The sequence below is a fragment of the Dipodomys spectabilis genome, unplaced genomic scaffold (assembly GCF_019054845.1).
Source record: "Dipodomys spectabilis isolate Male_0828 unplaced genomic scaffold, ASM1905484v1 ptg000178l, whole genome shotgun sequence".
Taxonomy (NCBI): Eukaryota; Metazoa; Chordata; class Mammalia; order Rodentia; family Heteromyidae; genus Dipodomys; species Dipodomys spectabilis.
In genome coordinates this window covers 9,315,434-9,327,852 of record NW_024870855.1, presented here as the reverse complement: position 1 = coordinate 9,327,852, position 12,419 = coordinate 9,315,434, and the positions used below count along the sequence as shown (strand labels likewise).

Genomic DNA, 12,419 nt, shown 5'->3' with positions numbered 1-12,419 from the left:
TGTAGCACACAAAAAGTTAGACCAATCCCACAGCACCAGCTGTGATGTCTTGAGAAAAACCAGCTCAAAGACTTGAGCCAGAAACGACCACTTTTGTCATCTTCTGTGGCTGTGACCAAACACCTGACCAAAGCCTGTAAAAGGACAAAAGGATCCTTTTGGTCCAAGGTTTTATGGATTTCCATCCATGGTCACTTGGCCCCCTCTCTTTGAGCCTGTGGGGAGGCAGAAATCATGACAAAGCTGTTGAGCTGGTGATGGTCAGGAAGCAGAAACGACATAATGGCAAAGCCAAGGTCCCAACAACCCTTCCCATGGGGACCCCATGACTTCACTTCCTTTTGCTTCTTAAGTAACACCAGAGGCTAGTGGCCAGCCTTGAGCACATGGGCTCTGAAGCAATTTCAGTTCCAGGTATTCATAGATATTGGATGGAGCTCAGAAGGTTGTATGCTAACATTCCCTGAAGAGTCTTACAGATCTCCGACCTTCCCCTTCCCCCTTCCTCATGCCTGATAAACATAACATGAGATTGGACACATGACTCATGCATGCAGTCCCAGCTAGTGGGGAGGCAGCAATTGGGAGGAACACACTTCAGGGCCAGGCAGAATAAAACTGTTAGCATGACCCTACCTCAAACAGTAAGCTGGGTGTGGTGTGGCGGCATGCACCTGTGTGTGTAGCGCCATGGATTACTGCAGGTTCAAAGGATCCTGGTCCAACCTGAACTAGGAAAAACTAGGAAGGGATATGATAGATTTGCCTGAGAGAAGAGTAGGGAGTAAATTACCAGTGTGGTATGTCACCAACAATGATAAAAACTAACATCATATAGGGCACTGGTGGCTCATGCCTATAATCCTAGCTCCTCAGGAAGCTGAGATCTGATGAGTGCAGTTCAAAGTCAATCTGGGTGGGAAAGTCCGAGAGACTCTTATCTAAAATGAACCACGAAAAAGCCAGAAGTAATAGCCTTGAGCATAAAGTTTAGGGGCAGTGCCTATGCCCTGGGTTCAAGCCCCAGGATCAACACACACACACACACACACACACACACACACACACACACACACAAATTATGACACAACTAACCTCACATCTCAGTATATAAGAATTAGGAAAAGGGGCTGGGAAGTTGGCTCAGTGGTAGAGCGCTTGCCTTGCATGTCTGAGGCCCTGGGTTCGATTCCTCAGCACCACATAAGCAAAAAGAAAAAAAAAGCCGGAACTGGTGCTGTGGCTCAAGTGGTAGAGTGCTAGCCTTGAGCTGAAGAGCTGAGGGACAGCACCCAGGCCCAGAGTTGAGGCTCCATGACCGGACACCCCCCAAAAATTAGGAAAAATATTTTATCTCAATGACAAATATATTAGTAGATTAAAATAAGAATTTGTATGCTATAGACAGTGGATAACAAGTCATCTGTAGTAGATGCAATGGCAATATACAATTTTATTGATCTCAAATACATTTTTTCTTTTTTCTTTTCAGGTAAGGCGTAGGTTTATTCATCCTTCTGGCTGACACCTGGCCATCTTGACCCTCAGTGGGGGGGGGGGGGGGGGGAGAGGAACAAGACCTGGGAAAGAGCTAGAAAAGAGCTAGAAAAAGCACTAAATTTTTTCTTATAAAAGCTCTACGAAAAGATTGTAAATTGTGGTACATATTTGCTGCTTATAATCCAATAAAACTGGAAATTCCCGGTAAATGGCTGAACCAAAATATCCACTTAAAAGGATACTTCTTTCTCAATGATCTTTGAAGACAAAATAAGGAAAGCTATCTGAAAGCTCCTCACAGGAGAAAGGAAACATTTCTCTTTACAACGAAACATTGTATCTTCAGCTTTGTTTCCCCTCTCATCACATCCAGCACTGATGCTGTTAGGTCATTCATTTGGGCAGTGATTCCATTAGGAAGTTGGGTTGACTATTCTATTCTTGCATCTGATAGAATTTACCATTTCATGAAATGTAGCTTTCATGCAAAATCTGAACTCCACTGTATGGTCATGGATATGAAAGCTTATATTTTGACCGTCTTAGGTTTCAACAGTCTGCAAGGATATCTGGAATGACAGTGTGTATCTCAGTTGTAGAAGGTTGAAGATCTCAGGCTCCTGAGACACTGAAATTGCAGATGTGAGTCACAAGCACCTGGCAGGTAATTTACAGTAGAGGACTGAAACAATATTAAGTGCATTAACCTCTATTGATCTCTTGCTGGGCTCCTTTGCTACTGCTCTGTGGAGGAGTCTAGAAGCATAGTCACCACTTTCCTTCCTGGTCATGTGTGTCTGCTTGGCCAGATGGAATTTTGTTCACTGCAACTCTGGTATTGTAAACACAAAGGGGAAGTGCTTTTGCCATGGCTTTCTTCAACTGTGTAATGGAGAAAAGATAATATATCTTCTTCCTGTAACTGGCATAAGAGCTCAGGAGGGCAACTATTGAAGAATTACTTGAACTCAAAGAAATGATGAGTCAAGAGGGTTTATATTCCCTTAGGAAACTGTGAGTGGCTCTGGCATTTGACTGGTGTGCGTTCTGTGATCTGTATCTTCTCCTTTACATGTTTCCCTGGGTTTCCCTTTATCAGTGTGCTTATAGTTTTAGGCAGGTACTTGCTTTGGAAGAACTGTGATTTTGGTCTGACTACGTTTAGCTCTTCTTGCAGCTCAGCAGTGTCTCCCTCCCTGAAGCACTGCCCTGGGTCTGGTGTGGCCTCATTTGATTTCCCCCCAGGGTCCTGCATGGTGACTCCAGTCCCTCCCAGCAGGTTGAGGTGGATTCCCTGCCTGCACAGGAGCCAGCAGCTTCCCACACAGATGATGGCTTTTGCAAAGGAGACATTTCAACACTCAGATTTCCAGGCGTGTGGAACAGTTCATGAGAACACCTGACTGAAAGCCTAGCCCCTAGAGGGACCTGCTCTTGCTCATTCTGCAGGAAAAAAATGAGCTCAAAGCCTGAAAGGATTTCTTCTTAGAACAGAATATGCAGAAGTCTCTGCCATTAAGGAAGGCAAAGAAAAGCACCCACCAAAACCTTGCTCTTGTAAAGAAATGGTTTTAACACGCTATTAGTGTTTCCACATAGGTTTTTAATCTAAATGACCTGACATTTGAGTCTTTGTGCATTGTGCAACGCATTTCCCATAACTCATTGGAGAATATGATTTTTTCTGGTTGGAGTGCACGCATCTTGGCTGAAGAAAGGACAGCCTAGGATACAGCCCCATGCCCAGCTCTCCGGGAGGGCTGGGGGCTCAGGAACGGCAAGATTCCCTCATATTCTGTCATCTTTGCCATGCAGATGTTTGGGGCCGACTGAAATAATCGGTTGCAGTGTGAAGAAGGCTTGGGTGAGCAGCCCAAGTGCATGCTGGGTGCATGGCTGCCATTCCCACCGCTGAGCTGCTCATTTGTCTCCAACTGGGAACTGCCATTGTTGCTGAGCTCTCTTGTCAAAGCCTGGCAACTGAATGGAGGGACTGCCTTAATTCCAGGGCTTCCCTGAACCACAGGGCTGTCCCACACCCACTGCCCCCTGGGCTTGAGGCAGCCTTCCTTACTGTTCATTTTCAAGGAGCCATATGCCCAATCCTCTGAGGACCACCGTGGGACCCCAATGAAGGAAGTGAGGTGGGCAGAGGTCAGGCCACACCACCCAGACAAAGGCTTGTGTGGCAGGTGGTGGGATGGCAGCCCCAGCTCATCAGGCTGCCTGTCCCACCACCCAGACCCTGGGGAGTCCCTGGCCCTGCAAGCCTATGTACTTACTTTCCTGAGCGCTTCCTCAGGGGAGGGCTCCTCTTGTTGTTCCTGCTCAGGACAAGTACCCGGCGGGGAGGCTCCAGCTCCCTGGATAGCTTGGAGCTAAGACAAGAAGTAGCTGGTTGGACAGCAGGCTCCACCCTGGGGGTTCCCTCCCAGGGGCCCTGGGGACTCAGGAGCTCATACACCCTTCCTTCAACAGGTCTGGTGGGAGGCTGACTCAGACAACAGGCTCTCATGGACTGGTGCTGGGGATTCCCATGTTTGTTGCCCCCACTGCCTACCCCAGCTCACCTTTCCAACTCATTTAGGCGGTTCATGTTGTTAAACCAAGATACGAAGTTCATGTCAGGAACCACCTGGAGCTCCTGACATGAGCCCTTTAGTTCCTTCATTAGTGCCATCACCTTGAATTCCTGGTTGAGAGAAAGGACACAGTGCTGATGGACCTGGACCAGGGCAAGGTAGGCCAGGCAGCTGACTTCGGGTCTTCACTTGGCTTCACTCTTGTCTCTCCCCAACACACTCGCCTTTCTCTACTGAGATCCAGTGCCCAACCCCAGCACGCTGTCCTAGATCCCCAGCTCAAGGCCCCATCTCCTGACCTCTGGAGGACAAGTGATGTGACCATCCACATCAGAGGGAAGGAAGGACCTAAGGGACCCGCACAGCTGGCTGCCTGCAGAGGAAGGTGTCATTTTCTCACCTCTCGTCTTCTTTTTACATTCAGCCAAGAGCCCTGCAAAGCAAAGAATATGTGCTAAGAAAATGCTGTTTCCACTTGGCGCCCTACCAAGTCCTTCCAGCAGAGGGCAGGCTGGGTGCACAGCTGGACTAGGATTGCTCTCAGTCTAGGGCAGGGAGGCCTAGGTCCTGAGGACAGGGAGCTCACTGCTCAACTCTCTGTGCACATGGCAGAGACTTGAGGCTTCCAGTGACAAGGCCATGCTATTAGCTTGAGCACCTGCTGTCACACTGCCACCCTTGCTCACCACCCTCTGAGACATGGCCCCATGTCATCAGCAGCACTGAGGTCTGAGGGCATAGGGCATCACAAGTAGGATTGCTGTGGTGCTTGGCACTCTGGGGCTGGGGAGGACGTGGGCTCTTGCTGGAGGTCAAGGGGCAGGGAGAGGCTCTTTGTCCCCAATCTGCTTTCCCAGGGCTGGGGCCCTGTTCACTCACATCCTTGGAATCTTGGTCTTTGTGCAGTGAGGCCAGGTGTGTGAGGACGGTGCCCAGGTAAGGGACTGTGCCCTCGGGATAGTCCTGTGGCATTGGGTGCAGAAAGATCAGAAGAGTCCTGTTAAGCTCCTCGCAAGAACCCGACTTACCCCAGTCCCATGGAGCCATCTATCTAGCAGAACTTGGGGCAAGACAGGCTCATTCCTCAATGATCCACCCTCTACCCCATACCAAAGACACAGCCCTGCATGGGGAAATCTATCTAGGTCTGGGCCCCTCCAGGGCTGGCACTTGACACACGGGCAAGGTCTGTGGCCCTGCCCTTCACCTGCTCCTCTACTCTTGTGCAGGCCTTAGTGCTGTGGCTGCAACTCATTGCTGCAACATGCCATCTGAGCAGAGGCCAGGTGTGATGGGGCATTAAGGGAGTGGGCCAACAGGTCGGTTGGGTTGGGGGACCCCCCTCAACTACTCCTTCTAGAAAGCCCCTGGCCTCAGGCATGCACACTCACCAATTGTTGAGGCTTCTTGCAGCCTCTCTTGAGTTTCTTCCAGAAGCTCTTGTATCTGGACTCTCGCCCCTGGCAGCAGTTAGCATGGATGTAGAACATACTCCTTCTCTAACCATTCAACCCTCCAAAGTCCCCTCTTGCCGCAAATGTGGTGTGACAGCCATGGCTTGGGCCCTAGGATCTCAGGCTCCCTGTGACCATCAGCACTGTATCCCTGGGCAGGCCAGAGCATATGCCAAGGCCTGTCTCCATGGTGGATGTGGCCATTTGCATCCCCTAAAAGATGTTTCTGGGGCTGCTTGATCTGAAGGGACATCTTGACCTCACATGACTGGCTAGGCTTCCCTCCTGGGACGGGAAGGCCACCCAGAAATAGAGCCAGGGCATGGCTTGGGCGTGCCAGGCTGGCGGGGTGTAGAGAGGCAGCCTCAACACAGGCCACACTCAGGAGGAAGCTTGACAGGAAATCTCAGCAGCAACCTTGACAACCCAACCCTGTCACTTTCTCCACCCTCCTCAGACACCCAGGTGGCCTCCTCCACTCACTCCACGGGGTCCCCAGGGACCTCCTCTTCCCCATACGATCTGTCCCCCACCCAAGCCCACGACGGATGCTTCTCCTAGCTATGTTGGATATGCTCCTTGAATTCCATCAGAGAGAAAATTTCCCTCGCCTCCGTCCGAGGGTCAAATCTTATTCCGGGGCTCATACAACCTTGTACACTTGCTCCTGGCAGTGTATCCTCCTCAGCTCCTGATAGACAGCTACTCTCTCCCTGGACGATGGGCAGAGACAAGGTGACAGATGGGAGAGGAAGGGAGAGGAGGAGTGTGAATGGATTTCCCATTTGGAGGCAGGACTTTATGCTAATGGGCACAGGGCTGTGCAGGGAGAGCCACTGTGACCCTTAGGTCACATGGTTAGGAACAAAGTCTTGAGGGGAAACCTCCAGCTCCACCCCAATTCCCAGAGTGGTTTTGCTTGGAAGAGCACTGCACAGACTGGTGTAGCTGTGATGTCTCTGAAGGAAAACGTCCCCAAGGGCCTTGTGCAATGTATGGCAGAAGAGGAATCCCAACCTAGCAGGCAAATCCTAGGCAAGGCCATAGAGCTGTGGTCTCTGCCATGGGGCACTGCCATTGGGCTCCCAGAAGATGGACGCTAAGCTGAGGAAGCAAGGGTTGCCCAGGAGAAAGGTGCACCCACCTGCAAACCAATCTCCACGTCTTCTTCAGGCCTTGGAGCTGGCTGCTCTGCAGAGCACACACGATTGCAAATAAGGTGGAGATATTTTTTCGTAGGTGGCACTCCTAGGAGTGAAGAATGGGTGAGGAGAGCTGTGGAGGAAACTCCTGGGCTCCTGCTTGGCCTGGGGCTGGGCCTTTGTTACTAGGCTGAACTGGGACAGCTTGGGGGAGGGGAATGGCAGTGGAAGCAGGGCAGAAATGCACACAGCCCAAGTGAGGGCAGAGTAGGAGGAGGGCTTTAAGGCTAGGCAGTGGCTGTGAGTGAGCAGGCAGCCACTTGGTGGGAGTGGGAAAGGGAAGAAGGGTCCCTGGGCCCCTCCTGCTCATACCAGAGCCACCTCTATCCAGTGCTGCACCACTTGGGCTCTCTCTGCTGCCTCCATGCTGTGGTCCCCGAGGCACGTGGTGATCACACAACTGGAGACCTGCTCACAGTGCTCCAGTATGGGAAGCAGAGTGGGTGCCAGGCGCTCCAGACACTCCTCCTGGTCAGCTTGTACATACACGTAACTCAAAAGGTGGTAAGGGATGAGTCTTTTGAACAGTTTCTGAAAAGATGAAATGAATGGTCAGCATGACTCTGCCCTGAGGCAGGTGTGGCAGTGGAGGTGCAAAGGAAAGCCCGCACGCCCAGCCCTGCCAAGCTACTTACGACGGCCATGATGGAGAACTGATCTGCCTTCTCTTCGGGCAGCCAATCTAGCACTCGAGCTGTCTCCTCATCACTGTCTAACTCTAGCATGGACATCCGGGATGGCCCCCTGGAGGAAATCTGCACATCCTCCATCTCCACGCACTCCCAGGGAGCCGGGTCTATTTCCGCAGGCCTGTCTGGCTCGCTAGCTGGTGGGCCAGCAGGCTCTTGCTCGGCAGCACAGGTCAGAGCACCATCGGCGTCTTCAGCCACTGGCGGCTCATAGTATTTGTCAAAATAAGTAACTGGAGGAATGTCCCCTCCTAAGCCTGTGTCAGCTTCCAGCTGCACAGATGGGACGGGTGCTACATCCCGGCTGGGCGGCAGAGGCTCCTGTACGGGTGGCTCTGGCTGCTCAGCAACAGACTCAAGGCAGTCAGCCTCTCCAGCAAGCGGGCAACACTGCACTTGCTTCCCAGATGGACCGAGAGACTCCCCTTGCTCCCCAGATGGACCGAGAGACTCCCCTTGCTCCCCAGACGGACCGAGAGACTCCCCTTGCTCCCCAGATGGACCGAGAGACTCCACTTGCTCCCCAGACGGACCCAGAGACTCCACTTGCTCCCCAGATGGACCGAGAACACACTCCAGGCTTTCATCTCCTGGAGCCTCTAGCTCTGGCCCTGAGCTGCTCACTACAATAGGTTTGGAGGGCTCTGGTTGAACTGCAGATGCGTCTCCTTCTTGGGCGGGTTGCAGAATTGGGTCACACTGGCCTTCAGGCAGCTGGGCTTCTGGAGTGGGCACTGGCATACCCTCATCACTGGCATGTATTGGTGCATCAATGGCTGGCTCTAGAGCCATTGCTACCACTGGGCTAAGTGCCCCTGGCACTGAGGGATCAGCCACTCTTTCTTCATTTGAGTATTGCAGGTCAAGATCCAGACTTGGTGCTGGAGATGGTGCAAGGCTGTGGGCCATTGGCTGACCTGCAGGTGGATTGATCTCTTCGGTCACAGTTGACGGAGGTGAGTCAGAACATCCGTCTGCATGGGGTTCTTGTTGGAGCTCCACTGCAGCTCCTGGAGCTGAGGGGGCCTCTGAGGCTACAGCTAGTTCCAGCTCTGACTGACATGGTAGTACTGCTTCTACGCAGGGTGTTGGATCCAGTGGGTGTACAGTGGTTTTCTCATAAAGCCTGGCAGTTGGTGGAACAGCTGCAAGAAAAGATCCCCTACAGCACTGCCTTCCCCTCAGTCATTCCTACGGCCACGAGACCCCTGCCTGCTGAGAAGCCCTAGTCCCTGGACTCCACCCCAGGAAGCCCTGCCAGGACAGGTTTCATGCCAAGGCATCCAGGTTCCCTGGCTGTCCTGTTGATGGCCCCATGGTAGCATGGGAGCTGCCTTCAGGTGGACAAAGCTTGGAATCCCACACCTGTTCTCTCCTTTGCCAGCCCATGCTACTCACCCTCCAGCTCTGGCTTCTTGAGAAGCATGTGCTCCAGCTGACTGAGCAGAAGGCGGGCCTGCTGTTCCTCAACAGAGCCAGGCATATTGAGGTGTAGATATGTTACCAGGTGTTGCAGGCAGGACGTGTCCGGTGCTCCAGTGAAGTCTTCTGGGTACTCCCTCATCCAGGAGCCCAGTATGAAGGAGAAGGCTCTAGGTGCAGAGGGAGAAGCAGCAGAGTCAGAGGCTGGGCCTACCCTCCTTTCAGACCCCCTCAAACACAGGTGTATGAATTGGGCTCCTGGGCCTGCCCATGCCCATAGCCCATAACGGGCCTGGTCACCTGGCTGCACTACACACATTGTCTACACGAGCGATGCGACAAGACCTACATCACAGATGAAACCATCCCACCCACACCCACCGCCTGGTGTCCCTGGGCATGCTCCCCAAACTGTCATCTCTGGGGTGCTTTGTCCTGTTGCTTGTTATCTCCAGAACCCAGAATCTCCTCACTTGGGCAGCCTCTAGTGGCCTCTAGTGGCCTCCTGTTCACATAGAGCCAGGTGTCAACAGTCTTGTCCTGACTCTCAACCCAAACAGCACATCCTGGCCCTTGAGCACTCACTGAGGCCCCTGGAATCTCAGGGGATTGTCCATGATGGCGCAGTGTCGCCCTCCCCGTTCTGTGTGGTCCTGAGGATTCCCAGGGCAGGCAAATGGGACTGGGTTGGTCACATGCCAGAGGCTTCTCCCACCCTCCATAGGCACACAACAAGCACACACAATCCCTGCAGGGACACATTTCTACCTGGACTTGAGCCTTCCCCTTAGGAATCTCAATTTCCCTTTGCCCAGGCCTCCCAAAGCCAGCTCTTTGCAACCACCCCTAAGACACATGCCCTCCCTCCTCCCCCAGGCACACTCACCGCTGCAGGTGCTCCTGCGCGCCTGCCTTCTCCTCCTCATATTCAAGGAAATGACTGTATCTAGGGGACACCATGAGAATGTCAAACATACTGTGTCTGCACATGATGTCTACAGTCCCAATGGTCTCTCTGAGCACAGGATGGAGCTCAGGATGACAAGGATTTCCCTGTTCTTTCACTGAGTGGTGTCAAGCGTCTGGAAATGCATCCCCACACAAGATGATGAGCCCATTAGCTTCCTCCCCCACACACACCTCAATGGGCATGGGGTCTCTCAGTGTTTCCCCTGGGCTTCCGAGTGAGGTTCAGGTAGGTCAAGATGCCCAGATGGAACATCAACCACCACTGTCAATTTGGAAAATGCTTTTCTTGAGGTCTTATTCATAGGAGGCCTCGATGTAGAGAGGAGTTCTTCATGAGAGAGGGGCTTCTCCCAGCTCCGCCCACATCCCTGCGCTCCCTAGTGTGTAAGGTCATGATGTGGACAGGCCTGTTCAGGACCCATCCCACCCCTCCAGCCTCAGGCAGTGAGGATGTTGCTCCTAGCATGCCAGTAGTCAGGATCCAAGCAGATCCTTACTGGTGCAGCACATGCCAAGGCCTAGCCAATGGACCCATCCCTAGGATCAGAGGTGGCACTTACCTGTTGAACAGCAGGTTCAACACGTGATGGGCAGTCGTGAAAGTGCGGTATGTCCCCAGAAACACTGGGACAAACACAGCATCTCCGAAGAGCAGGGCAGGCACTAAGTGGTCTACTAGCTTCTCCACTTTGCCTCCCTGCAGGTATCCTGCTTTGCAGGGATCAGGAAGGGTGGGGGCTAACACCCACTCTAACTGCTGTGGAGAAATGAGACACAGTTCAAACATAGAAACAGCAGCACACTGGGAAAAGGCTCAGGGCCATACAATGAAAATAACCTGGGGACACACACACACACACACACACACACACACACACACAAACTCATGTATTTACACCCCACTCAAGAATGTAAACACATGGCATCTGAGGCTGCCAGAAGGTAGTAGGTTAGGGGACTCGCCCTCCCTCCACACCCTCCTTCTTCCTTGATTCACCCGTGGGATACGTGGTGTAGTTCTTCTCAGGCGACTGGGACAAGGGATGACCCAGCATCTTCGAACAATATCGAACTCGCTTTGTGGCGCTGTTCTGTGGAATAGCGGGCAACAGCAGGAGAACATCCTGCTGTCCCTCCGCTTTCCATACAGCTCAGCAGGTTCAGCTGATAACCAGCACCAACTCCTGCTGGCCCTTTGTGACATCATCTCTGGAGATATCATCATCAATGAAGGGAAGTCCCCTCTTCTGAACTCAGCCTCAGACCAGACTTCTGCAAATGTCCCCTGGGTGCTAGCTGGGCCCCATGGCAGGGCAGGAGCCAAACTAGACACACTCCACATACACAACCAACTGTCCTCTGTCTAGTTAATGTCATGGTTATGAGGACACACTTAATGAGTTCCCACCAGATCCCTCCTACCAGTTTAAATGTCTCCTCATGTACAAGTGCCTGTGCTTGCCTGCCTCCCCCAGTCACCCATTCATTCCTAGTGCTTCCACCCAGCACCTGCTTAAGCAAATCATACACTGAATAAGACCCAGTATCTATCCAATGCTTGGGAACCCTACAGCTGGTGTCAGTCATTTTCACTGCACTCTTGTAGAGATTCAGTCCCTGCACATGGTGTCTAGACAGAGAATAAACTGCAAACTACTTGTCCTTGCCTAGGCCTCTCTTTCCTGTAGTAGGAGCCTCCAGGAGGAGGATACCAAGTTCAAGGAGGATAACTAGGCAAGAGATTCTATCTCAAATCCATGCAAGCCAACAATGAACGACAAAGAAAAAGGAAAGGCAACATCTGAGCTCTATGTGGGGGTGAGAATTTCACAAGTGCACACACAGATGAGGTCTTCTCTATTGGGAAGCCTACCCATGAGAGACTCCCTTGTTCAACACACCTATTGAGAGAGGTACACACATGACCTCACATGGACACATAGACACAGATTCATCCACACAGGCACGGTGGCACACGTCTGTGTTCATTCATATGGGTCCTCACATGCGCATGCTGGAGCTCTACCTGCCACAAGGTCTGTGTACGAATGAGAGGGTGGGTGAGAGATGGGAAGCTGAAAAGAATGGGGAGTTTGTTGAGTGTCCTGTATTCTCAGCTCTCTACTCTTCTGGAGAGTCAGAGAGTGTGGCAGCCTGGGATCCAAGAGAATTTGAGGCCAATCTCTGGGCTCATTTGGTGGGCTGATGGAGTGACCAGTGTGGGCATGGAGAGCCAGTGATTTCTGCACCATGTTCACTGAGGTAGAGGTGGAAAGGGCACAAAGGGATCGGGCTACCACAGTGGATTGGGCACCACTCAGCTCCTAGGGCTGAGAATTTTCGGCTGCCACTGCGCATGGGAAGAGGAGTTAGAGTGAGAGCAGCCTGGACGTGGAGTTGGTTGATGTGGAGAAAAGTGGAGATGGGAGGCCTTCACTTTTCAAGCAACAGGGAAGTGGACAGGCGCCTCCACCACGGGGATCCTGGCAGGGGAGGGAGAACCTTGGCATCCTTTGCCTCTAGATTCCTAGGTGTGCCCTTCCCTGTCTGCTCCTTCCCTAGGTCTACCATCTCCCTTGCTCAAGATGTCACAGTCAGGGC

At 52.3% G+C, this 12,419-nt stretch overlaps 1 protein-coding gene across 3 annotated transcripts in view; it reads right to left on the bottom strand.

Moving 5' to 3' along the window:
* Positions 1-3,082: 3,082 nt before the first annotated feature.
* Positions 3,083-12,419, bottom strand: part of LOC122120903 (ral guanine nucleotide dissociation stimulator-like) — a 34,656-nt gene continuing 25,319 nt past the window's right edge. For all 3 annotated transcript variants that reach the window (XM_042695157.1, XM_042695155.1, XM_042695156.1), the window contains 13 exons: positions 10,379-10,575; positions 9,736-9,795; positions 8,826-9,019; positions 7,374-8,572; positions 7,051-7,269; positions 6,681-6,784; positions 6,189-6,249; positions 5,474-5,542; positions 4,962-5,045; positions 4,483-4,515; positions 4,071-4,192; positions 3,783-3,878; positions 3,083-3,480 (listed from right to left, as the gene is read on the bottom strand). In XM_042695157.1, coding sequence (XP_042551091.1) covers positions 3,225-3,480; positions 3,783-3,878; positions 4,071-4,192; positions 4,483-4,515; positions 4,962-5,045; positions 5,474-5,542; positions 6,189-6,249; positions 6,681-6,784; positions 7,051-7,269; positions 7,374-8,572; positions 8,826-9,019; positions 9,736-9,795; positions 10,379-10,575 — 2,694 coding nt within the window. In that variant the 3' untranslated portion in view covers positions 3,083-3,224. The remainder of the gene's footprint in view (positions 3,481-3,782; positions 3,879-4,070; positions 4,193-4,482; positions 4,516-4,961; positions 5,046-5,473; positions 5,543-6,188; positions 6,250-6,680; positions 6,785-7,050; positions 7,270-7,373; positions 8,573-8,825; positions 9,020-9,735; positions 9,796-10,378; positions 10,576-12,419) is intronic.